The sequence below is a fragment of the Enoplosus armatus genome, chromosome 20 (assembly GCF_043641665.1).
Source record: "Enoplosus armatus isolate fEnoArm2 chromosome 20, fEnoArm2.hap1, whole genome shotgun sequence".
Lineage (NCBI taxonomy): Eukaryota > Metazoa > Chordata > Actinopteri > Centrarchiformes > Enoplosidae > Enoplosus > Enoplosus armatus.
This window is the reverse complement of record NC_092199.1, coordinates 9,022,748-9,046,820: the sequence shown is the minus strand read 5'-3', so window position 1 is coordinate 9,046,820 and position 24,073 is coordinate 9,022,748. Positions and strand designations below refer to the sequence as shown.

The 24,073-nt window shown below is 39.9% G+C and overlaps 2 protein-coding genes across 2 annotated transcripts; both read left to right on the top strand.

Moving 5' to 3' along the window:
- Positions 1–490: 490 nt before the first annotated feature.
- LOC139303354 (synaptic vesicle membrane protein VAT-1 homolog) lies at positions 491–15,632 on the top strand. The gene is made up of 7 exons (XM_070927138.1): positions 491–1,033; positions 6,205–6,412; positions 8,895–9,065; positions 9,220–9,309; positions 9,551–9,789; positions 11,652–11,843; positions 15,121–15,632. Exons 1-6 carry the CDS (start codon positions 647–649, stop codon positions 11,841–11,843), a joined length of 1,287 nt encoding a protein of 428 aa, XP_070783239.1. The 5' UTR covers positions 491–646; the 3' UTR covers positions 15,121–15,632.
- A 4,023-nt stretch (positions 15,633–19,655) lies between these two features.
- Positions 19,656–20,435, top strand: LOC139303810 (probable phosphatase phospho1). Its single transcript, XM_070927664.1, has one exon. It carries the CDS (start codon positions 19,656–19,658, stop codon positions 20,433–20,435), a length of 780 nt encoding a protein of 259 aa, XP_070783765.1.
- The last annotated feature ends 3,638 nt before the right edge of the window (positions 20,436–24,073 follow it).

The window sequence follows — 24,073 nt, the reverse complement described above, 5'->3', positions numbered from 1 at the left end:
TTCAAATGTGTGAAGTCTGCTTCATGTCGATTTCAGATTAAACATAAGATATTCAGTTACATTCACAGAAACACTGCTTTAATATTTAGGTTAACATTGGTGATGTGTTGGAAACTGTGCACCCACACGGACACAAAATGTAATTATTAAACCTTATCTTGCATTTTCTGTTGTAACACATCTTCGAGTACGATGGAAAGTGCAATATAAATCAGATTTATTATTATTATTATTATTATTATTGTTGTTGTTCAAATGCAAATAGCCTAGATTTCTTGGGTCAGGATGAGCTCATCAGCTAGCCTAGCTATTCCGTGTGAAGCTAACTGTACCAATGGTTTGTCGGCCTATCGTGTTTAGTCATTTTTAATTGAAGTGTTTTATTGTGAAAATCCAAACCGGAACTAATGTTTTAAATGTGCCTGGCTTCACACTGGTCACTTGTTGAGCGGAGCGCACAGACAGGAAACCACGCAGCAATAATCACGTTTTACAAAGGGTACGTCTGTCTTCAGTGAGGGACACCTCTTTCATGACAGTTTCTTTTACCGGAAATATTTCTTTATTTTTTTTAAAGAAACGCTCAGACAGACTGAGGCGTTGATCTGGACTGAAACAGAGGGACGCATCATCACAAGTGGTTATCATGTCTGGCGAAGAAGAGGCTCCAATTCCGCAGCAACAACCTGAGCAGGAGAAGCAGCCCGACGACCCTCCGCCGGCTGCTACAGAGGCTCCGCAGGAGTCCGGGAGCAGCCCCGCAGCAGCCGAGGAGAAGCCTCTCTCCTTCCGCGCTCTGGTCCTGACGGGGTACGGGGGCTACGACAAAGTCAAGCTGCAGGTGAAGACGCAGAGCGAGCCGCGGCTGAATGCGGGAGAGGTCCTGGTACGCGTGAAGGCGTGCGGGCTGAACTTCGCCGAGCTGCTGGGCAGACAGGGGCTGTACGAGCAGCTGCCCGCCCCGCCTGTCACGATGGGAATGGAGGGCTCAGGGGTCATTGAAGCAGTCGGGGAGGAGGTGAAGGACCGGAAAGTGAGTATAAGGCCTGCTGAGTGCACACACACACACACACACACAAACACACTACTAAGACCACAAACAATGTCCAAGTCATGTGCTGTGGAGCTGCTGAGGATGTAGTTCTGATTTTAAACCTCCATCAGCTCAGTTCACTGACAAGTGTTTCTATGAAAAGTGTTTCTGGACTGGAAATCCGCATCCTGTTGGTCCTCATTGGCACATGGCTTCTCCTTCCTGGTCAAGACATGCTAGTAATGTTTTCCAAACAACAAACCAGATTAGTTCCCTCACTTCTTTCTTTTAAAAGTTGGAGAGAAATACAGACAACCTGTAAACTGAAACGGCAGCCATTACTTCACTGTTTATTTGGAGAACTCTGTTAATAAGTTCCTGTCATGTCTCCTCCTGGCCGTAGTGGAAAAACAGCCTTAAATGTGGGCTTTTAAGACACCTCAAGGCTCCTTTTCCGCCACCAATGTCAGTCTTTAAGTATATTTACTAGGGCTGCAAATAATGATTAGCCTATATTTACTAACGATTCTTGATTCATTGATGAATGTTTGGCCTATAAATTGTCTGAAAACAGTGAAAAACCCAAGATGATGTCTTCAAATTGTTTGTTTTGTCAGACCAACAGTCCAAACCCCCTCAACATTTTAATGATATAAACAGTTGATTGATTCTCAAAATAGCTGCTGAATGATAGATCTATATCTAACAATGCCATCTGTTTGTACAGTGGCCTTTTTCTGTATTTTAAAACTGCTCTGTGCAACATCTTTTATATGCAGAATGAAACAGCAGAAGCCTCTGATCAATAACCTCCATCAGTCTAATGCATTCATGTCATGTGGTCTAAGAAAACAGGGAGGAAAGAGGCTTTCTTTCTGCATTATGAGTAGTTACAAGCGTTTGATGTACAGTTTGTCCTTGAAGTGTTTTATCGTTATCCTTTTTTTCGGCGTACAGAGTACATTTACCCTCTCCTTGATAAGAGCTTTCCAGAGGTCGAGTTTTATGGAGTTTTAATTTACCAAGTCTGATGAAAAGGTGCAGAATATTTACATGCTTTGGGTCCGTGCCTCCTTTTAAATTCAGAAAACCCTCTTGCCAATATCCTCTCAGATTTGTGTTTTTTTAAATGCCATTTCTGCTTTTTTAGTCTAACAGAGTTGAAACCGACAGGTTGTGACGTTGTGATTTAAATCCAGTCAGCTGCAGAACTATTTGAAGCTTACAGGCACCTATTCCCTGCAGTTAAAGCACATGTTCCTGAAATACTGCAGAGCTGATCCCAGAGCATCCAGAGGCCAAAGGCTCAGCTGGTTACGTGTACTGCATTTATTTTTACAACAACATATCGAGGATAAAATCATAGTGAGTCATTGCAAGCAAAACCTCCATGACTCCTTGTCACAGCTTTTGCAAAAACTCGCTGGTTTTTCACTCGGAGGTTCAGATTTGTTTACTTGGCCGTCGTTGTTTTCTGTAACTGGAGTCGCGTATGTTCTGCGTGCTCATGCATACGGGCGACACTCACATTTGAATGAGTAACTTTTCAGCCGTGTCATTGGATTCATAAGATGTGCATTCATTGTTCTGTATGTAAATCTCAGCAGCAGATGACTTCCAGGCAGAACTCATTGATGTTTTCCTCTCACTTTTCCTCTCAACTTCTCATCAATAATTTCATCCTTCCATGAAGTGAAGAAGCATTTTGATTCAGGATCTGAATACACTGAACCGCGATCTGCTGCTCTCGCCAGTGTTTTCAAGAGAAATGAAACATTCAGGGAGCTTTACAGTTAATCTTTGTGCATCCTGGCCCCAGTTTGTGCCTCTCGTGTATCGACATTAGATTAGATTTGCAGAGCAATACATCTGATTTTCTGAAAGATCACTTAAAAGCACTTTTCCAGAGTCCTCAAAGACTCTTCCTGTGCATCCATACATGCACCTCCACATGCACAGGACGTCAGTCAGCTGTTTTACTGCTTTAAATGCTCCCATGTGTAACCATTCAGAGAGTGAACTGTGACGATATGAAGCAATGACCATATTTAGCTGAAGGGTCAACACAGCCTCAAATGCTTCCTTATCAATCTTCTTCTTTTCTTCTGTATTTGTACAATATATTGCATTATAGGCTGTCATTCAGATTTACATGTGTTTTATAGTATTACTGAAGCTCCTCCCTGTCCATCAGTGTTAGTATGGATTTCCCTCCTCCCCCTCCTCTTCCTCTTCCTCCTCCACTTACTACACTCCTGCCCCACCCTCCTCTCCATCCTTCTCTCCATTTTTGGAGAGCAGGAGTCCTATAGTGGGAGTGGTGCATTCCAACATCTCTTTCTTTGGAAGGAAGCCACTAAACACAAGATACCACAAAACCCCCGAAGCAGCCGTGAGGGAAGCAGTGTGAAATTAAGGATCCCAACAAGGCGAAGAAATTGAAATGTACAAGCACTGAAAGTTTAGGTGGAAAACAGTCACACTTCAGGTCACGATGGTCGGCGAGGTTAGCGTAAGAATGTGGGTGGGGCCGCAGTGGGACACACAGGCTCTCAGAGCAGCAGATAATATCATAAAGGGAAGCCAAAGTGTTCTCGGAGAGAAGCTGATCCTGTTTTCATCGAGCACAGGAGGGTGTGGCTGTTTTCACTACAGAGCAGATGTGTGATGGAGGAGATACCTGATCCAGCATCACCTTGTGCCAGATGTTTCCAGATAAAATGACAGTCGATGATTATTACGCCTCACAGCTATATTGATATTTTGGAAGAATGAGCCATAATCTCTGTGTTGAACTGTTCCAACCGGCCGCTTTGAAATAAATACACCATCTGTCCTGCAAATAAACTCTTTAATCAACTTAATGTTGTGTGGTGAGAGGTACTCGGCTCAGTGCATTGCACACTATCTGGCCGACTGTAATGTTTTCGAATGAATGTTTTATGAATAATCCATCCGCGGTGGTGGAAAGTAACAGTACATTTACTCAGGTACTGTTCTTAAGTATAATATTGAGGTACGTGTACTTTAAATGAGTATTTCCATCTTCTGCTACTTTATACTTCTACTCTACCACAATTCAGTGTCCCAATCAACTTGAACTTTCAGATGTCTATGAGAGATATCTGAAAGCAGACAGATCAGATGCTGATTAGCTGATGATACATTTGTACTTCCTCCACCTCTGTCTATCTGTGCTGTCTCTTGTCTGCTATAATTGTTTGTCTAATTTGACAGTGATGTCTCACACCGTCTTTACATTTTTTAATGCGTTGATATAAGAGGCAGGAAAACTGTTCTGTCACACTTAGTTTGCTGTAATAACTTTTACAATGGCTGATCCACATAAACAGCAGTTTGTTTCCATGCTAACTTCACTGTGCTACTTCATTTCAGTTTCCTCAGTTCATGTCAGCTGTCCAGGAACTGAGCTCAGCCTTTTTTAAAACTGGCTGTCATGCGTTTTTGAGTTCATCCAGCGGTGGTTTGAAAGCGTTTCACAAGACCAAGGGTTGAGAAATTTAATCAACCCAAAAAGGAGCCTGTCATCTGAGGTGGAAGTATAAAAGCATAAAAACTGGGGCTACTGGAGTTATCTCACTACAGCAGGCACATGCAAAATACTGTTTGTGTGTTTCTGTTTTTACTGTCTGTGCATGTGTGTGTAAATATTTGTGTGTGTGTCATCTGTCTATTGTCATGAGTTTGTGTGAATCAGGAAGTGGGTGTGGCTCAGAGCTCTTGAGGCTGTTTTAACAGGAAGCACTGCAGCGTTCACAATCAGATCAGACTTCTTTCCTGTGCCCTTCACTTATTTGGAAAGTTTCGCAACACCGGTGACTCTTTTCTAATGGCACGTCTCTGTGGAAGAAAGCAGCACACAAAGCAGGAACAACATCTCCCTTAAGCCCCCTCGTGTGAGCGTGTATGAACAGGAACAGTTCAGGCACATGCAGCAGGTTTAATGTTTTATGTTATGTTTTATGTTTAAAATACATGTCTGAGGTGGTTGTGGAAGATTTCTGGACTCTTTTCACTACAGGTCTGCTTGTACAACTAATATTTAATTCTCAATATGCAACCAAAGCAGTGTATTTCAGTTAGAGCTAAAACAATCTGTAAATCAAAGGAAAATGTATCGTTTCAGTCATTTCTCAAGCAAAAATGCAAAACATTTGCTGGTTCCAGCTTCTCAAATGTGAGGATTTGCTGCTTTTCTGTGTCGTACATTATAACATCAAATATTATAAAACATATTGACATTTTCACTATTTCCTTTTATATTTTATAGGCATATAACAATCAGATTTATAACAATAAATACATAAAAATCACTCAATAAATCAATAATGAAAATAATCCTTAGTTGCAGCCGTAATTTCAGCATGTCGTCCTAATTAACCCATTAAATATTTCAAGGAATTCGAGTTTAGTTGCTTGCCAAACATCACAAGGTGACTTCTGTAAAATCATCCCTTTGTAAGGATGGATGTGTCTGTTGACAGAGCAGAGCAGCAGCAGTGTAATAACTGGACCTCATGTCATTCAACCAAAGATACATTGGATGACTTCCTGCCTGCTTGACCTCAATTTCCCATTTGATGGCTCTGGATGCACAAGACAAGAGAAACTGAGCTCATGGAAGAGGCAGTTACTTTTCTTCCTCATGTTCACACAACATCTGTCTTATACTCGTCCCTTCACAATCAACTAAAGTACATGAAATCATATTTTCACATTACCTCTTATGGCCATGCAGCCAGTTTTGGTTTTATTTGTCCATGTTTTTGAGATATCTGTCTGAGATTTCTTCCTCCACCCTAACACAATGGTCCTCCTTTCAACTGAAGAAATAGTCCCAATGAAAACTGTTCACAGTGAGATCTGTGGATTATCCATCTAACACAGCTTAATATTGTGAAATTCCACTTTTACCTCCACTGTGTTGGAGTGAAGACAGAAATCTCAAAAGCTATCTGTGTGGCTAGATATCACAGAGGTAAATGAGAAAATATGTTTTTCAGTAATTTGTGTGAACCAGCCCTTTAAATTTCCAATGTTAACCTGATGTCCAGTGCTTAATAAACATTTCTGCTGCTGTTTCAGTTGGACCACCAATATCCCTTCAGTAATTTGGTCCTCCCTCCCTCTCTTCCTCTGTCCTCCCTCAGGTGGGGGATCGAGTCATCGTGATGAGCCGCAGCGGTATGTGGCAGGAAGTGGTTGTTGTGTCCACTAACCACACCTTCCTGATGCCCGAGCAGATGAGCTTTGAGGAAGGTGCAGCTATTCCTGTTAACTATGTCACCGCCTACATGATGCTGTTTGAGATGGCCAACGTGAGGCCGGGCAAGAGTGTACTTATCCACATGGCAGCAGGTGAGACGCATACAGTGCACACTGAAGTGTTATTCTGAATACTGCTTCATTTCTCACAGTTTAGTCCAAATAAAATCAGTGGGGTCTGACACACTGATGAGCAAGCAAATCAGTGTCATTTGAAATTATGACAATATAATAATGAGATTCATAATTCCTGGAAGTCACAGTGAAATCCATCTGCTTCAACCTCGTTTTTGTTTTTTTGTCATAGGTCTTTTTAATCCATATGCCGCAGAATCAGTGTCATTTAGTGCTGAAACCATTAACCAATTAGTGAAATAGATGATCCACAGAAAATAAATTGACATTTGTAATAATTTAATCAGTCATTTATCAAGCAAAAATGCAAAAACAAAATTGCTGTTTACACCTTCTTAAATGTGAGTATTTGTCACTGCTAGTTGGTCAAAACAATCGATGTTAAGATGTCGCCTTGGACTAATGAAAATTGTGACATCCATTTCTCATCATTCGATAATGAAAGTAATTGTTAGTCGCAGCCCTCGTCTATTTATGATTAAAAATTGCTTGGTGTAGTGAATCAAAATTGTGATTTTAAACACAATTAATCTCCTCAAACTACATCAGTGGTCTCCACCATGTTGTCCGCTTGGACAAACCGTCTCTCCCGTGATTTAACTGTATGACGAACATCTCCCCCAGTCTCCTGGTTAACCTGTGAAGAGTCACAAAGCTCATTCACACAGGTCACTAATCACTTCTCTGAATGCAGCCACGTTTCTGTGCTGAAATAGTGTCAGCCGAGTGACCAAAGTGTCATTGATGAAGATATGGTGTGTGTGAGTGTGTTATTCATAAAATGGCAAATAGGATCATTATCAGACATGGTTGCTTTGGCAACACCTGACATTTCAATAAGGGGCTCCAACACCGTAACGAGCAAATATGTCTCATTTACTGCCAAAGTCCTAGCAGCATTACATGAATCTCAGAAGGATGGAAGTACGTGATATACGTCTTTAAAGGCCCTGAGAACACATTTTATCAATCAGCTTCTTACTATGAGTGATGGGGTCCAACATGAACACGCTCCTGAATGCATCTGCTATTTCACATGAGAGATTTCTGTATTTGTGTTTTTCCCCGTGCTCTTGTCTCTGGTCCGCTTATCAGGATCATGTGATGTGATCAAAAGCCCCAGAAAAGCCACTAAATGGATCTTGTGATGAGATTGTTTTCTCAACTGCGGTTTCCAAGGTCAACCATGAACTTTGAACCTCAGCTTTGAAAACTCCATCTGCTAATGTAGACCATGTGATGTGATTGAAAGCTCCAGAGCAGCTTCTAAATGGACCTTGTGGTGGGATTTTTGAATGACGTGTTCTACATTAGTTATTTGCAACATCTATGTTGGTACAATATGATCTGACTTAGCTTTTGTTTGTTCGCCATTATTTATGTAAGTCTGAATTCAAGGTGAAATGTTTAAAAGATGTTAACGCTGCAGTAACTCAGACAGCGCAGTATTTGTCAACCACTCTCTAGTCTAAGTGGTCAGTTGCTGTCAGCGTCCACCATCACGGTTGAGTGCTCTCCTCCCTCTCAAAGGCCATGTTGCAGTGTTGAGTGGGCGGGTGGCTGTCAGCTGACCTGTATGTATCAGCCAGTCGAGCGCCAGGGTGAAGAAGAGGGCAGGGAGGATTACCGGTGAGCCTGCACACCCAGGCAGCCATCACTGTGAAAAAAAACTTTCAGTGTTAAATGGTAAATGGTCGGCTTCTTCAGCTGTCTGTTCCTCTGTCTTCCAAGGTTTCAACATCACAACCACTGGAGTTATTAGGACCATAATCCTACTGCTGTGTAACTTTAATCTGCCATACATGTATGACCTTTTAACCCCTTTAAAATCCAGTTTCCCCTGTCTGACAGTAACACACGTATTCTGTATATTCTGTATCAGCTTGTTCCAACCCAAAATTATGTTTACACAGAGTGAAATATAACCATGTTTTTATGCCTGCATCATTCCATCAAATGGAAATATTCTTAATAATAAGATAACAGAAGATTTTGTTAAAATCTGGATGCATCTTGTGGTATTTGTTGTGACAAATCACATGTTCATAGCTTATGCATTGTGTAAATTATGCATCATGATTCACAACATTAAAACAAACATTCACCAAAACAGTTATAATTATTGACAATAAACAATATGGTTACATTTAGAAAACATACAACTCATCCTTGGTGAAGGTATTATGAGTTCAATCAACTCTGGCATTTATTAGGTGCTTAGTAAAGCAGGTATGAGTCAGCCAGGAAGTAGCTTTATTCAGCTATTCTTTCTATTAGATCAGCACTGAGCTAACACAGCACTTAAAGTCATTCATTGCTTGATGATTAAATCACTGAGTGTTTCAGAGAGGGATCACACAGAGGTTGGAAAAGCTTTGCAGAGAAAAGTGAAACACCTGCAGTTGTTTTCTCTTTGTGCTGCTGGTCTGCAAATCCGTAGGTGGTGTTGGCATCGCTGCTACCCAGCTGTGTCAGACGGTGCAGGATGTGACTGTTTTTGGCACGGCGTCAGCCTCCAAACATGAGACCATTGCCCAAGGCGGGGTAACTCACCCCATTGACTACCGCACCAAAGACTACGTGGAAGAAATCCGCAAAATCAGCCCGAAGGGTGAGAAAACACCCCCAACCTTGCAGTGTTCAAGCACAAAAAACTTTCTTTTCTTGCCTGTTTTTCCTGTTTGCCTGTATTTCAAAGTCTTTTTGTTTCTTGAATATCAAGTTGTCCCGTCCATTCCCTGTTTTTATTCTGTTTTTCTCTGCAGGAGTGGACGTCGTCCTCGACCCACTTGGTGGTACAGACACCCAAAAAGGCTTTAGTTTATTGAAACCTTTGGGCACGCTTATAGTCTTTGGTAAGACATTTGGAAACAGAAAACATGTTTTAATGCATTTGTTGAGTTTGTTGTTCCTTAATGTATTTGTGTTTTAGCTTCAGGACCAGCTTCAGCTCAGTTTCCTGTTCCGGTGCCAAAATTGAATTGGGACACAGCTTAATTAAAGACATTTTCATCCTCTAATTTTCTACAAGATAGCGTTTTAAAATAAATTCTTCTCTGTATGGTTTTTAATCTCTTCTGTTGCCCATCGTTGTAGGTGCAGCTAATTGTGTGACGGGCCAGAAGAAGAACCTGTTGGCCATGGCAAAGACCTGGTACAACCAGCTCTCTCTCTCCACGATGAAACTGATGCAGGCAAACAAGGCCATCTGCGGCTTCCACCTGGGCTACATCACTGATGAGCAGCTCGTGAGCAGGACTATGTTCAAACTGCTGGAGCTCTATGAGCAGGGAAAGATCAAGCCCCGCATTGACTCATGCCATCACTTTGAGGAGGTCAGTTTGATCGTGTTTTAGATATAAAATGTCAAAGAGGTACTTCTTTTAAGGCACGCATGATAGCACTGTTAAGGTTCTACCTCTTCTACTCATCTGTTACCAAATTAAAGGTAGAACTGTTAAAGATATGTAAGAAGATATGTTTAAAAATTAAAAGAAATAAAATTACATTTTGCTGATTTGCACTCAACTATTAAAGAATTAGTTTGACATTTTGGGAAATACACTTCTTGTCACTTTCTTGCTGAGAACCAAAGTGTAAAAACGATAACGGACTATTTCTTGGCAAGGGACTTGCATTGACTTCTAGAGTCTCCACTGGTTGCCTGGCAACTGCACCCAGCCAAGAAATGGTCCATAAGCCATCGTTTTTATACCTTGGTTTTTGGTATGGGTTAAACAAAGGAGATATAACGTGTTAATTAGTGAGCTTTCAGGTGGATTTTGTTACCTTTGTACAGAGCCAGGCTATCTGTTTCCCCTGTTTCCACTCTTAATGCTAAGCTGACTGGCTACTGGCTACAGCTACATATTTACTGCACAGACATGAGAGTTGCATTGATCTTTGCATCTAACCCTCGACAAGAAAACAAATAAGCGTATTTCCCAACATGTCAAATCATTTCTTAATGGTTTGAATGTAAAAAAGTACTTGATGTTTTCTCAGTAAGTATTCACAGACATGAGATGCATAAAACAGGAGCTCCGCTGAAGCTTCTTCTGCGTCACAACCTAAGAAAAGCTCCTCCTGGTGTTTTCCTCTTTTCCAACACTCGTGCAGTAGACGAGCAAACCTCTGTCCCCCCGTCAGATGAGTTGGTGCTTAAGGGCCGTTGCTAGGTGACGGTCTAAATTGTTGCCGTGGCATCCACTACTAATAGGGGATATCTTTGTTTTTGTTTCTTTGGCTGGCTTCAAGGATAGATAAGAGTGTGATGCAAGACAATCCTGGCTGCTTCTTTGCAAGCAGGAAACGGACAATAGCTGTGGCAGGAAATGATAGGAAGCGCAGATGACTTTTGGCAGAGATATACAGTTTAAACTATTGTTTTCATTAATCTTCCTCCTCATTTTAAACCCACTTTACATTACCTGCCCAGCGCCAAATGGTAGACATACAAAGTTAGAGACCTGCTGGTGAACATAGTGGAGCATTTAGCAGCTATAGAGCCAGATATTTCCCTCAGGAGTTAGTGGAGACCAAAAGAGAGCTAAAAGAAGAGTGATTATTAGGCTTTACACATTAGACATTCAGCAGGTTGAAACAATCACAACCCCAAATGAATGCTTATGTTGCTCAGTGTCTGCTCAATGTATATAGAAGCAACCGTTGGCTATAAACAACTTTAAAATGTGAATATCCTGTATGTTAATGTGATGTTTACCGCTTCTTTTGAGCGGCCCCCAAGTGGCCAGATAATCAGTTAATGCAGGCTCAAGCATTAAGCAGGTGTTCAGTCTGACACCTTCCACCTGTTCATTAACCTCCTAGGACCTGGCATCCACATGCGTGGACATCACATTTTGGGTTATACCATAATACTTAATTCTGCTTATATGGAAATTCAAAATTGTCCTCGTATGTGGAACTACATCATGTCAACAGATGATGCTTAGTTTTTATACTTATCAGGTCCCAATAAGCCAAGATAGCAAAGAGAAATTAAGATAGAACTTGGGTCTTAGGAGGTTAAGATAATAATGTTCTGTTGTTGCTCACTGAGAAACCTACTGCTTGTTTTCAGAGTTTTAGCGACTCACTTTAGCAGACATTTTTGGAGGAGTTTAAATGACAGATGCACTCTACTTTAGGAGGGGAAAAAAACGCACATCCGTTCCGCTCTTCTGTCTTTTCTCAGGTGGCGGATGCCATGAGGCGCATGCACGAACGCCAAAACATCGGGAAAGTGATCCTTCTTCCTGAAACCAAGAAGGAGGAAGAGAAGCCAAAGTCCGACCCTGAGCCGGTAGAAAATGTGGAAAAAACTGAAGCTCCCGCCGAAGAGAAGAAAGAAGAAGCCATAGAGGAAGTTAAAGCAGAGAAAGATTGAGTAAGAGTGTTTATTTGAATGATATTTTTTCGAGCACTTCCTCAATGAGTTCCCTGTTGTTAAATTGTCAAAAAATGAAAGAAAAGAGACGAAAAGCAAGATGCCATGAATTCTTTGTCAGTATTTTCAAATGGTTATGAAGATTTTGTTGTGCAATATGTCTACAGTGTAGTGTCTATGTTGGGGATACTTGTGTTTTAAAAATGAAATAATGTATTCTGATTACAGATGGGTGTTAAAAATGACAAAGAGAAGGGGTGTTTTAGGGTCTCCATGACAACAGCTCTAACATACTGATAACAACAAACCACCAGGGCCGGTATCGGAATAGACCGTTGCATTGACTTATGAGTTAAAAAAAGCAGGACCAAGAAGCTAAAAGTAATGCATCACATCGGTCATCTCACATGTCATGATTAAGATTACCCATCATGCATTGTGGCCAACATTATATACACTTCATTATATTGCAGCATGCCTGTTTGGGATATTATTATTATTAATGTTAAAAAAGAATACAGTAACTATTTAACATCATTTATCTGTGGAGGTGCCATAAAATGTTTGCATGTTATCCAATGATACACTTAATTGTCTGTTTTTCCTTGACAAAGAACGTAAAAGTCGACCCAAAAATGAAGCATTTCCATAAAAAGATTAAAGAATCGCTTTTATTTGTACTTTCTTTGTTTTGTTATTCAAAATCCTTGTATTTCAGCTGATGCAAGGCACTTATTCTTAATTATAAGAGTATAATTTACATAATACGTAGAATTTACGTAGAACTGAGTGGCTTCATACACACCTTGAATCTGGAAAAGTCGTTTGAATGTAATCAGAATACATTACTTAGCTTTGGTAATTCCTTGAATCCTGTTACAGATGATTCGTTTGATGGAGTGACTGTAAACATCAGTGTAAGACTTGTTAGAAATAGTCGTAGTGATCGTGATAGTCTAGTTTCATGCATTGGGATGCACTACTCAAATTTAAGTGGAATTATGAGACAGTGTTTTCACATCCTCTCCTCTTTGATGACTGTTGTCAGACACTTGTCTCTATTTGGAAAGCCCAGGTCAGTATTGTGTTCTAGTTTAATTGTTGTATTTCTCTCGCGTATTTGTGCCAAATTTAAAGCCAACTTTCACCACTGCCGTCAAGCCAACTGTGAGTAACAATTCGCGGGACTTCCCTGCCTTGGCAGTCACTCGTGGGTTTTCTTCCAAACAATGTCATGCTGAACTTGAGCTAAAACTGTTTGGCGAGCCATGTGAAGGCGTTGTTTTTTTGTCCTGTGATTTCGCTGCTTTCTTAATTCCTGCGTTGCCTCTTCAAAATTGATTGCCAAGTTTACAGAGCTGCAGTATGTGTTAATCAGTGTTTCCTCTTATATATGTACAGGGACTGAAAAGTTATGAAGAAAAACTGGGATGATTCTTTACTTTCGTGCACTTTGTATTTCTGTGCTCAATACACATTCATTTTGAAGCTCTCACAGTATAATGATAGATTATTAAGCTTCCAATGTAATCATTTTTATTGCTTGCGTATCTGTATCCTTTACTTAAATAGTAGAGTTTGGGCTCAGTAATCCAGATGTTTTGTCCAGCTGTGGGTGTAATTCAATGCTGTGACACAGAAGACGCTACCGAAGCACAAGAGAGAGTTTTCCCTCCGTCCACACCAGAGGGACACCTCACATTCCTCTCCCCGCCCTCTCAGTCCTGCTCTCTGTCTCTCTCTAAACTCTCTCTCCCTCTCCAGCATACATTGTTTTGATCTCTAAAAAGTACTTATAACAGAGTTTCACAGATAATGCTTTATTTTATTTACATTTGAGACATTTTGTTTCTAATGGCCACTTGGAGTAAGCATTGTAAAGTTTGGCCAGGTTTCCATCTGCTAGCATGAAGTAAGATCCGATGTGGATTGTGAGTGGGAACTGGAGTCGTCTCATTGTGATTATGTGAAGTTCATCTTGAGGTTTTATTCTTTCAAACTTTATTTTGGGGTGTTGCTCTACTTGTTTGTGAACCCACAAGCCGGATGTTTGCCTGATGGTAGATGGAAACGTTACAATTCAACTACTGAACCAAATGGTAGAGGAGCTTTAATGAGCATATTGACAAGTCAGCAGATTGTTTCTCCAGATTTTATAGAGCAATTGGTGAAGATTAAACATATAAAAGTACATTGGAGCCTGCTGATTCCTCTTTGCAAATGTTTCAACTTGTCTGATTGCAGGAATATAGCAAAACTACATTGTGCTTTTGTGCCCAAATGTAACCTTAAAAAGAATGTGAGAAAAGTGTCATGTTTCCCATAATGATTAGACAATTTACAACTGATTCACTCATGCAGCGAGGGACATGTAGTGGTCAGTGAAAGAGTGTGCCTTCACATAAGTCATTCAGATACTCTCCACAATGTTGCCTATTAATAAAATGTACTGTAGCCTGCCTCGTCAAATGTAATGAGCTGAATGGAATACCATCCTTTTATTACATCAAAAATAAGATTAACATTCTTAATATTAACCCGTGTTAATGCCATTCAAAGCAATCACAAATTACATATTCTGCTCAGATCAGTTAAAATTGTAAAACATTATTATAGTTAAAATACATTCATGATAATGGCCTGAGCTGATTCAAGCACACTTTATCACTCATTCATGCTAAACGCATGTACAGTAATCATTGTATTTAATCAGCAACATAATAAATAAGATGACTGTTCTGTGTGCTGTTACTGAAAGAGTTGATGTGTGACTGCTTTCATGATGGTAAATTTTTATACACACTTGTCTTCTGTATTATTAAAGTGTTATCACATATGTTCCTCTATTCTTGTGAATTACTAAATTGAATCCGTAATGGCTAAAGGGACGTGAAGTTGACCCCTGTGATTGGGATTTATCAATTTTAAATGAGGCCAAAAAAGCAAACCACATGTGTGATCGCAGCAAAGTTAAAGTTTAAATGTATCGTTTGTAGTTTATTTGATCAATTTCTTTTTGGTTGACTAGTATTAGACATACATGGCAACCAGCAGGGGTCCTCATCTGGTAATGTTTGTACAGGACCATGCCAGTGTGTTTGAAAGTTATAACTCCGTTAATACAAATCACATACTTGATATTACCATTTTCTAAAACACAACTAGCTGTCAACATTATTTTTGACCTGGATTGTAGATTGTTGGAGTACTATTTCAGCATTAAAAGAATGAATAGTAATAGTCATTTTGTCTTTTCATATATATATGTATATAAAAGAAGAAGCAGGCCTGTCTGGACCATTCTGAGAAAATGGAGGGTCTTTGGCTTCACATCTGAATCCAACACATCTGTTTTATTCTCAAGCATCGCTGATTCAGCTTCCCGTTCTTCTGTCCAAGAAACCAAAACCTTGTGAGCAAGTACCCACGAGCATCTCATGATCCTGGATGACTGATGTGGGATTATGGTGACCCTGTTCTTCAAATGTGTTTCAACTAATCCAGACTAACACCCTGTGAATTCTCATGCAGTTTATTGTGTTCTTTGTTCATCTTGGATGAGGTTATCTTGAAGTAAAAGGCAAAATGAGACCATAATCAGCAGGTAGGTGTTGTTGAGAACCTTCCCAGCATGCACTGGGGCAAAAGATTCATGGACATACATCTCATTTTAAATGTCTTCCTGCATTTTTATTGGTGTTCTACAGCCAGCAACAAAATGTAGTAAAACTCAACTTCTAAAAACAGTGAGGCAGAAACAATGTTTTTCCAGAAATAAAAGCACCTACTGAAAGGGTCTGATACATGATTTTATTGACATGAAACATTACGTGCAAAGGTCAAAAGTACATGTGTCATAACGTGTAAACACAATGTACTTTGTAAAAGTACATGTGTAAAGTACAGGTGACTCAAACATCAGTTTAGGTGTACAACTCAACAGAGGTGGTGCGAGGGTCACTGGAAAGTCTCCAATGTGGTGCTCCTTAGACATTAATGGGTGCTCCAAGTGTGATAAACATGATGTCAGCTATATTTAAGTCCCCCCTACCACTAAAACTAAGATGCAGTCAGATAAAAAGTTGTATATTATAAGAAGGACTTACATACAAGTTCTCTGCAGACTAATCAACATCCATATGAGGGATACTCCAACACAACATATGGATGGACTACAGTATGTTTAAAAAGGGTGGAGAGGGTGAGATGTTCTGATACAGTGATAACATAATGCTTATTATCCCCCTTCTCTATCAGCACAGAATGTAACTCTGAACGTTTATCTAAGGGTTCGTCCGGCCCTTTGTACAGCAGTCACTTTACACAGTCTTGGGAAATTAGAGGATGTCCTTTGTTTAACCCTCAGCTGTCTGCAGCGGATGACAGTCTTGTATTTGTAGCTGCAGCTGACAGAAATGCCTCCATTTATTTTAAGACACACGACAAAGTGACAACTTTTCAGCTACAACAAGTGTCTCTACTACAGCATAACAGCTGTTTGATTGTCAATTAAGTCAGTTATTAGTAGGTTAATATTGTTGCTACAGTGTCGGCCTGAATTGTACTTTGAATACAAATTTACCAGACAACATACAGCACTGTACCTTATGGCATAGTTACGTGACTGGTACTGAGTTATGGTGTCCAATTACAAGGACACTGCAAAGACAGCTAGAAGCATCTCGTTTGCAAAAAGATTAGAATATTTATTGAAGCTTTTGAGGCGCACAAGTAAATGAAAGCACATACAGTATAGAGCAGACTATACATTTAACTGTTGTAACTTGCAGATATCTGCATAACTCTCCTAATGCTGCTTCTTAATTCTGATTTGTGTGCATCAGAAGTCTCAAAAATATGTTTTTCAGCCAAGGTGTTTCCAACTGTGTTTGTGTGGTATTGAATGTTAACCATACTATAAAATAAATATTTAATCTGCTCACTGTGCATGTTTGGCAAAACTGGATTTATATATTATTAAAATGACTAAAATTTAGATAAAAGATCAAGTATTTTCCATAATTACAAATCACAGGTTAAAAACAAATGTATCTAAGTTGTGCTTTTTCTCAATGTGGTTACCTGCTTATGTGTTAAAGCATCAGTAATAATATTTAAACAACGTTTGTACTTTAAATCTTGATTGCAGGACTTTTACTTGTGCCAGAGTCAGACTCACTCAAAAAGAACGTTACTCTCTGGGGGCTTTTACTTTGACAGCTTCCGGCGGAAGTTCAGTGTTGACGATGGCTGACTTGACGCAGGGGCTTTAAATGGGAATACCCTCTGTGCTGCTGGGGGAGTCTCCTTTAAAAAATCCTGCCGCGTCACTGGGATGCGGTCGCCGGAGCCGGGCAACTCGCCGACCATCCCCGCGTATATGCCCACCGCCGGTAGGCCTGATTTTCTGTCTTATTCCGCACACATTTTCTTCTTCTGTCGTTTTTCTCTTTGTATAATTTGACTGTTTGAATCTTTGCCGCTCGAACACACAGCACACCCGGTCAGCCTATAATGACTCCTGGTAGAGCCGCGCGAATGACTTTCAGTGTTAACCTCTCATGCAGAAATAGCGCCCCGGGGTTAAAATTAGATAGCTTAGTGTGTAAATATGCTCTATTAATAATGTCGCTGCAGTGGGAGACCAGGCGTACGCTCACTTGCCACTATTGCTGTCGGTGCAGTGCAGTCAGCCTGCAGGTTGCAGGACATTTAGATTACTGAGCACCGAACCAGCTGGTCTGATGTTATTACTGGTGGCATTGACGTAAAATAAACGGTATGCATGCGTTTCATCATGTCCCGTCAGGCCAAGCTTCCCTGCAAACCCAGAATATTGTATTCGAATGCATATATTTAGGAGTAATTTAGATGTTTTTAGGTGTACAATGAAAAAGTAAAATGTTTAAATACAATATAAGAGCTAAACTTTAAAAAAGGGACACTTACTGCTGTTTACTTGTGTGGTACATTCTTTTGGCCCAAAGTAGTTTTGGTCAATTTAATAATTTGGCACCAAGTTTCACTCTATTAGGCCATTATTAAGGTAAAGCATAAACCCAGTGCCCTCTGCTACAATGGTATGTGGATTTCCACATCCAGCAGGTTGTGTAAGTCGCCTGACAAAAACTGGGTAAGGCTGCTCTGGCACAAACCCTTCATAAATCATAATCTTAAACTTGATAAGGTCTGTAGTGCATGTTCCTCCTCAATTGTAATTACATTGCATTGTATTACTCTGGAAATATGTGTAAATATATGCCATTTTGTACTATATATCCAAGTTATATAATCATACAGTCCCATACAGTCAGTGGTGGAAGAAGTGCCCAGACTTACCAAGTAAAGTAGAGACATAATGTACAAAGTACATCATCACCAAAATATCAACTGCAGAGTATTTATTATGCAGAATGTTATTATACCATGGTGTTATTATTACTAATGCTGATTACTGATGTGAAAATAGCATTTAAATGTTGTAGCTGGTCGAGGTGGAGTTAATTTGAATGACTTTATATATTGTTAAGTAGTCTAATCTATAACAATGCATCTTATGTTCATACGTTTTGTAAGCAAAATCTGCAGAGACACAGTTGCTGCTACTCTGCTAGTAACCTTTTAGCAGGACTAGCTTATCTGGTGTTACTTTTCTTTTTCATTATGATTTGATTTAGCTACTGCATTGTTTATGTGGCATATCAAACTCAATTACTAAGATGTTGGACCATCAAAATAGATTTTTTTAATCACAGGAAACTGTAAAAAAAACAAAAACAAAAAGTGAGTAAATTAGCTTTAGCTAAGGCTATCTCACCAGCTAGCCTTGTCTAGGCAGAGTGCAGTCACTGCAATTTGGTTTTTACCTCCGTTTTCTAGTTCTTGCAAATTTGTTCAACCCAAAGTTACACATTTTTATGACATAATATTTTTTTATAAGGCAAAACAGTTGTAAAAAAGTTCTAGTCTCAACTCCATTTTGTCTTTTAAAAAAAGAGCCATATTTCCTCTGAAATGTAGTGTAGTAGAAGTATAAAATAGCATGTAAATAGATCTAAAGTAATAATTGTAATTGTACAGTAGGTTTACTTTTTTTTTTTTTTTTTACATCTTACCAACGCTGGTTTGTCATTACCACTCATATTTAGTCCCTTTATGGTAAAGGTATGCATGCTGTAACAGCTCTCTCTTCGCTCAGGCTGCCACATGCCTGCAACAGTGAAAGTCTTGTGCTACAAATATATCAGCTATGTAAACAGAGCGGGATCTGGCATGTATAAATAAATGTCTGAGTGGGTTTTTTTCCCCTCAATCCTAAAGGAATGAAGGAATGTCTGTGTGAAGAACTGCGATGAGATTAGGAAGTGTCTGACTGTTTGTTGCATATTAGAGGCTACTGCAGTGATTTAAAGAAAAACAGTTTGATATTTCCCAAAAATGAACATGGGTTACTTCGAGGTTGTTTTCTTTTGCTAAGTGGATGAACATCCTGTTTATGTGTTCCTTTCGTTTAATTTAAACTCCCTTCCTTTCCTCTTGTAAACATATGTTTCCCCTTCAGCCTATGGCCTAATTAAGAGTATTTATACATGTTGATGTTTCCTCAGTTGCTGCAGTTTAATTGAACCCTGGACACAGTGTGATGTCAGACTGGCAACCTGCTAATAACATGACATTTTTAGAGTTACCTGCAGTAAGAGTGCTCCTCAGTTGTCCTTGATAAAGAAAAAAAAAACGTACTGACAAATTTTCATTCCCCCCATCTGCTTTTCTTAGAAAGGGACCACTTACCATTTCCTCCACACGTCAAAGATGACAGCCCCATCAAACCTAACCCATTCAGCACCGCAGCAGCAGCGCTTTTTGGTGTTGTTCGACTTTGATGAGACCATCATCAACGAGAGCAGTGATGACGCTGTGGTGCGTGCGCTACCAGACCAGCAGCTTCCTGACTGGCTGAAAAACAGCTACAGGGAGGGGCACTACAATGAGCACATGCAGAAGGTCTTGGCTTATATGGCGGAGCAGGGCGTGTCTAAGGACTCAATCCATTCAGCGGTGGAGAAGATCCCACCCACACCTGGCCTCTTGGACCTTCTCCAGTATCTGCAGAGCCACAAGCAGGACTTTGAGCTGGCGGTGGTCTCCGACGCCAACATGTACTTCATCGAGACGTGGCTGGAGTGTGCTGGAGTGCGTCACCTTTTCCAGAAGATTTTCACAAACCCGGCCAGTTTTGATGCGAGTGGCCGGCTTGTGCTGCTCCCTTTCCACTCCCACTCGTGCTCCCATTGTCCTGACAACATGTGCAAGCAGGTGATCCTTCGGGAGTATTTGGCGGGCCGGCGAAAGGAGCGTGGTGGTGCTCCTTTCCAGAAGGTATTCTATATCGGAGACGGGGCTAATGATATCTGTCCCTCTCTGGCCCTGGGGCCCCGGGACACAGCCTTCCCCAGGAGGGACTTCCCCATGCACAGGCTGCTGCAGGAGATGCAAGAGTCCCAGGCAGCCAAGTTGAAGGCAAACATAGCTCCTTGGGTCAGCGGCGAGGACATAGTGGACTGCCTGAAGAAAATAATGGAGGAGAGATGAGATCAGTGTGTGTGTGTGTGTGTGTGTGTGTGTGTGTGTGTGTGTGAAAGAGAGAGTGAAAGACGGGGGCACATATATCAAAGGTGCACCAACCCCAGTCCTGGTCAGCAGCAGGATATGCATGATTTTACCCCAGCCACACTTGGTACAAGCTATAGAGGTGTAGCCAATAGTGTGCATCTATTTGAATCACCATGTCTGTACAGTAAATATGTAGCTGGACCCAGCAGCCTGTTAGCTTAGCTTAGCATAAAGACTGAAAACAGGGGGAAACAGCTAGCCTGACAATGTCAAGTTGTGATTTTATTGAGGGGTTATGTGCCAGACTATGTCTTGGCTGGGAGCAATTGCCAGACAACCACTGGAGACTCCAGAAGTCACTGCACCCGGCCAAGAAATAGTCCAGTACATAACCAACCATAAAACAGTGAATTATTGTTTTTAATTGTAAGCTTTAAGTATTTGTTTTTGTGTGTTAAGTAGTGACTTTTAGTGGCTCTGAAAGGTGGATGTCTTACCTTTGGACAGAGCCAGGCTAGCTGTTTCCCCTTGTATTCAGTCTTAATGCTAAGCTAAGATAACCAGCAGCATATTTACCGTACAGACAAGAGAGTTTTATAGGTCCTCTCATTTAACTCTCGGCAAGAAAGCAAATAATTCAAGTATTTCCCAAAATGTCAAACTATTTCTCTAATGCTAGCCTGGTATAAAAGCCTATTGCCATCTTAATCAATAGGCTTTAAATGTGTATGCAGTATTAAAACTTGACTCCCATTGGAATGCCAATAAATAAGCTCACTGGTCAAGATTATCATGATCAATAATGGAGTTATGCAGTATTGATGGTGCACTAAGTTCCAGTTTTCAAGTCTGATCAAAATGCTGATCTTAACCAAAGTTGTGTCTCGTGTGCTCTGGAGGGAACTAAATCCAACACAGTCAGCTCATTTAACACACCACCCTTGTCAATATGAATGTAATTTACTTTACATTTGAATATCTCGCTGTATCTGACATTTTTGAGCAACCTTAGCTGTGAAATGTTGTGTCACGTGTACTGTAAGAGTGTAGAGATTTTAATGATCAAGAGCAACAACTTACTGTTCCACCCTTGTGGGTTCTCTGTGTTGACGGGCTTCTTTTTAAATCACTTAACGCTGCACTCGAGGCCTCGATGATGGACACCTAAGTAGGATCAGGTGTTATAGCACTACCTGGGACAAAAGACCACACATGTCGTGTCAGGCAGGGACAAGGCCGGCGTAGAGCAGGGATAAGGAGACTCTTGCACAGTACCTGTGCTCTCTCCGCCACTCAATACTGTTACCTAATCTAGGGCTTGATTATACAATGGTAATCTACACCAGCATGAGATCCAAAGGGAACGCTGTAGCCATATGCCTGCACTTTGGCTCAACATTATACCATGTGTCTCTGAAATAATGAAAGAAAGTGTAATGCAAAGTACCACTTCGAGATTTTAAATTCTATTTGTGTAGTCATTAGCTAGGATTCACTGTACTTGTACCCTATTAAAACTCCCAGTGGATATTAGTATTAATAAAAGGCTATCTGTTTAGGACTTCAATAACTTCTTTATGTTCGATTGTAATCCCAGTAAACGACAGTGTCGTGAGTGAATGATGATGAGGGTGTCAGCCTCTTTACTATATTTGTATAATTAAATCAACATGTAACCTCGTTTTGCCTCACTAAATTCATGACAGGGACTGAAAAATATATTTAAAAGGGACATTAATATTCTGTTTAAATTCAGGAAATTGTGACATTCTGTCTTGTTCAAACTTGCAAGTGAAAACTTTTACTTTTTGCATCCTGTTTACGATGAGCTGTCTAAATTCTGGTACTGATGGGGCATGTATGCTGTACATTTGTTGATTTTTTTTAAGGTTTCCATGTTAGTATACACACAAGTAAACACACACTGGTTTTGGTGCTGTCTAGTAACTTTAGGCCGGATGTAGTATGAATAATTTTGTGTGTATTTGCATTCATTTTTTATTATACATATTTTAAGTGATTCATATCCACATACTGTACATCTTGTTCAAGCCATTACAGTTCACACTAAGAACGTTTGGGTGCTGATGGAAAGCAGTAAAACAGATAAGTAATACGTTTGTTAATAAATGAAATACTTCTAGCCTTAAAAAACAATATTATGCTGTAGTGCTGAAAAAACAGTGTTTTAGTTTCTCAGGGAGTAGAGAAGAAAGTGTTAACAAGCAAACATAATAATACATGTTTATAAAAATGTGCTTTTTCAGATTTGCTGCTCTAAGAACAAAAGGTTTATTTGTGAGTAAAAAAGTATAGATGTTTATGGAGTTTGATCCTGAAATTCTTTAAGATCAAATCTTTAATCCATTAATGCTTTGGGATTAGGAGACGTTCTGTGAGCTTTACTCCTTCTGTTGCTAGAGGTAGAGGTATTTTCATTTAACTGTCCGTGTACCTGTAAAACTTCCATGGAGTTTTGTGCAATAATAATTAAATGCTATAATATATACTTGATATGATGTAAAAGGTTTAACAGAAAGAAAAACTTGACATTTTCAGGGATGTGAATTGACCCCAGATCACCAAACTAAAGTGTTTTTAATCAACTTTAAAATGGTATTATGGCTTCACAACAACCAAATAAAATGATGTGTTGTTGGGACTCTGCTCGACTAATATGCTACTTTTCTTTCATTATTCGTGGTTTGTTGTATCTTTGATGTGTGTGTTTTTAATCAGTAACCCAATTATGTGTGTAATGCATCAGTGTAACAGGAATATAAAGCCATTATCTGACTAATCGATTTCTGTTGTGTGTTTCACAGCCATGACTATACGTCTGTCCTCAATCTAGTTTCCTCTTAAGGACCAATTAGGCTCATCATAACTTGTTTCATAATGGTGTTTTAGGTTCATATTGACAAAATAATCTCACCTCAAGGTCCATTTAGTATCTGTTCGGGAGCTTTCGATCATATCATATGATCTGCATCTGTTTTGCCCAGTTTTCACAAAAATGTCAAATCCTCCTATTTCCATTTTTCTGAGCATTTTAAGGACGAGTATAAAAACTTGAAAATAAAATAAATATAAAAAATATATATTCTTAAATAAAAATCAATGTAAAAAATATATATATTTCCATGACAACCATATACCATCATATTTTACTTACACGTTTACTTTTCAAATATTCATTATTACTTATCATTTATATAAATATATATATAAGAGCTGAAATTGGTAGATTAGTTGGTCGACAGAAAAATAGTTGACAACAATTTTGATCATTGATTAAACGTTGAAGTCATTTCTTTTTCTTTTTCTCCTTTTGGACGGAAACAAACGGAGTTATACTGGTATGTATTGGTTGATGTGAGGGATAACGTCAAGCCGGTGTCGAAGAAATTAGAAAAAAATGTGGGAGTGATTTAGGGGAAGGGACAAGGAGAAGAACCCTCACATGACGCAATTCGTCCTCTCAAAGTAGGTGACATGTAGATTCAGCAGCAGAGGCAGAAGAAGAGAAAGGAGGACAGAGAGACCCGGAGTGAGAGGAGTCATCCAAACCACTTTCTCAACTTGCAGGACTTCAGACAGCCCAAGGACAGAGTGAA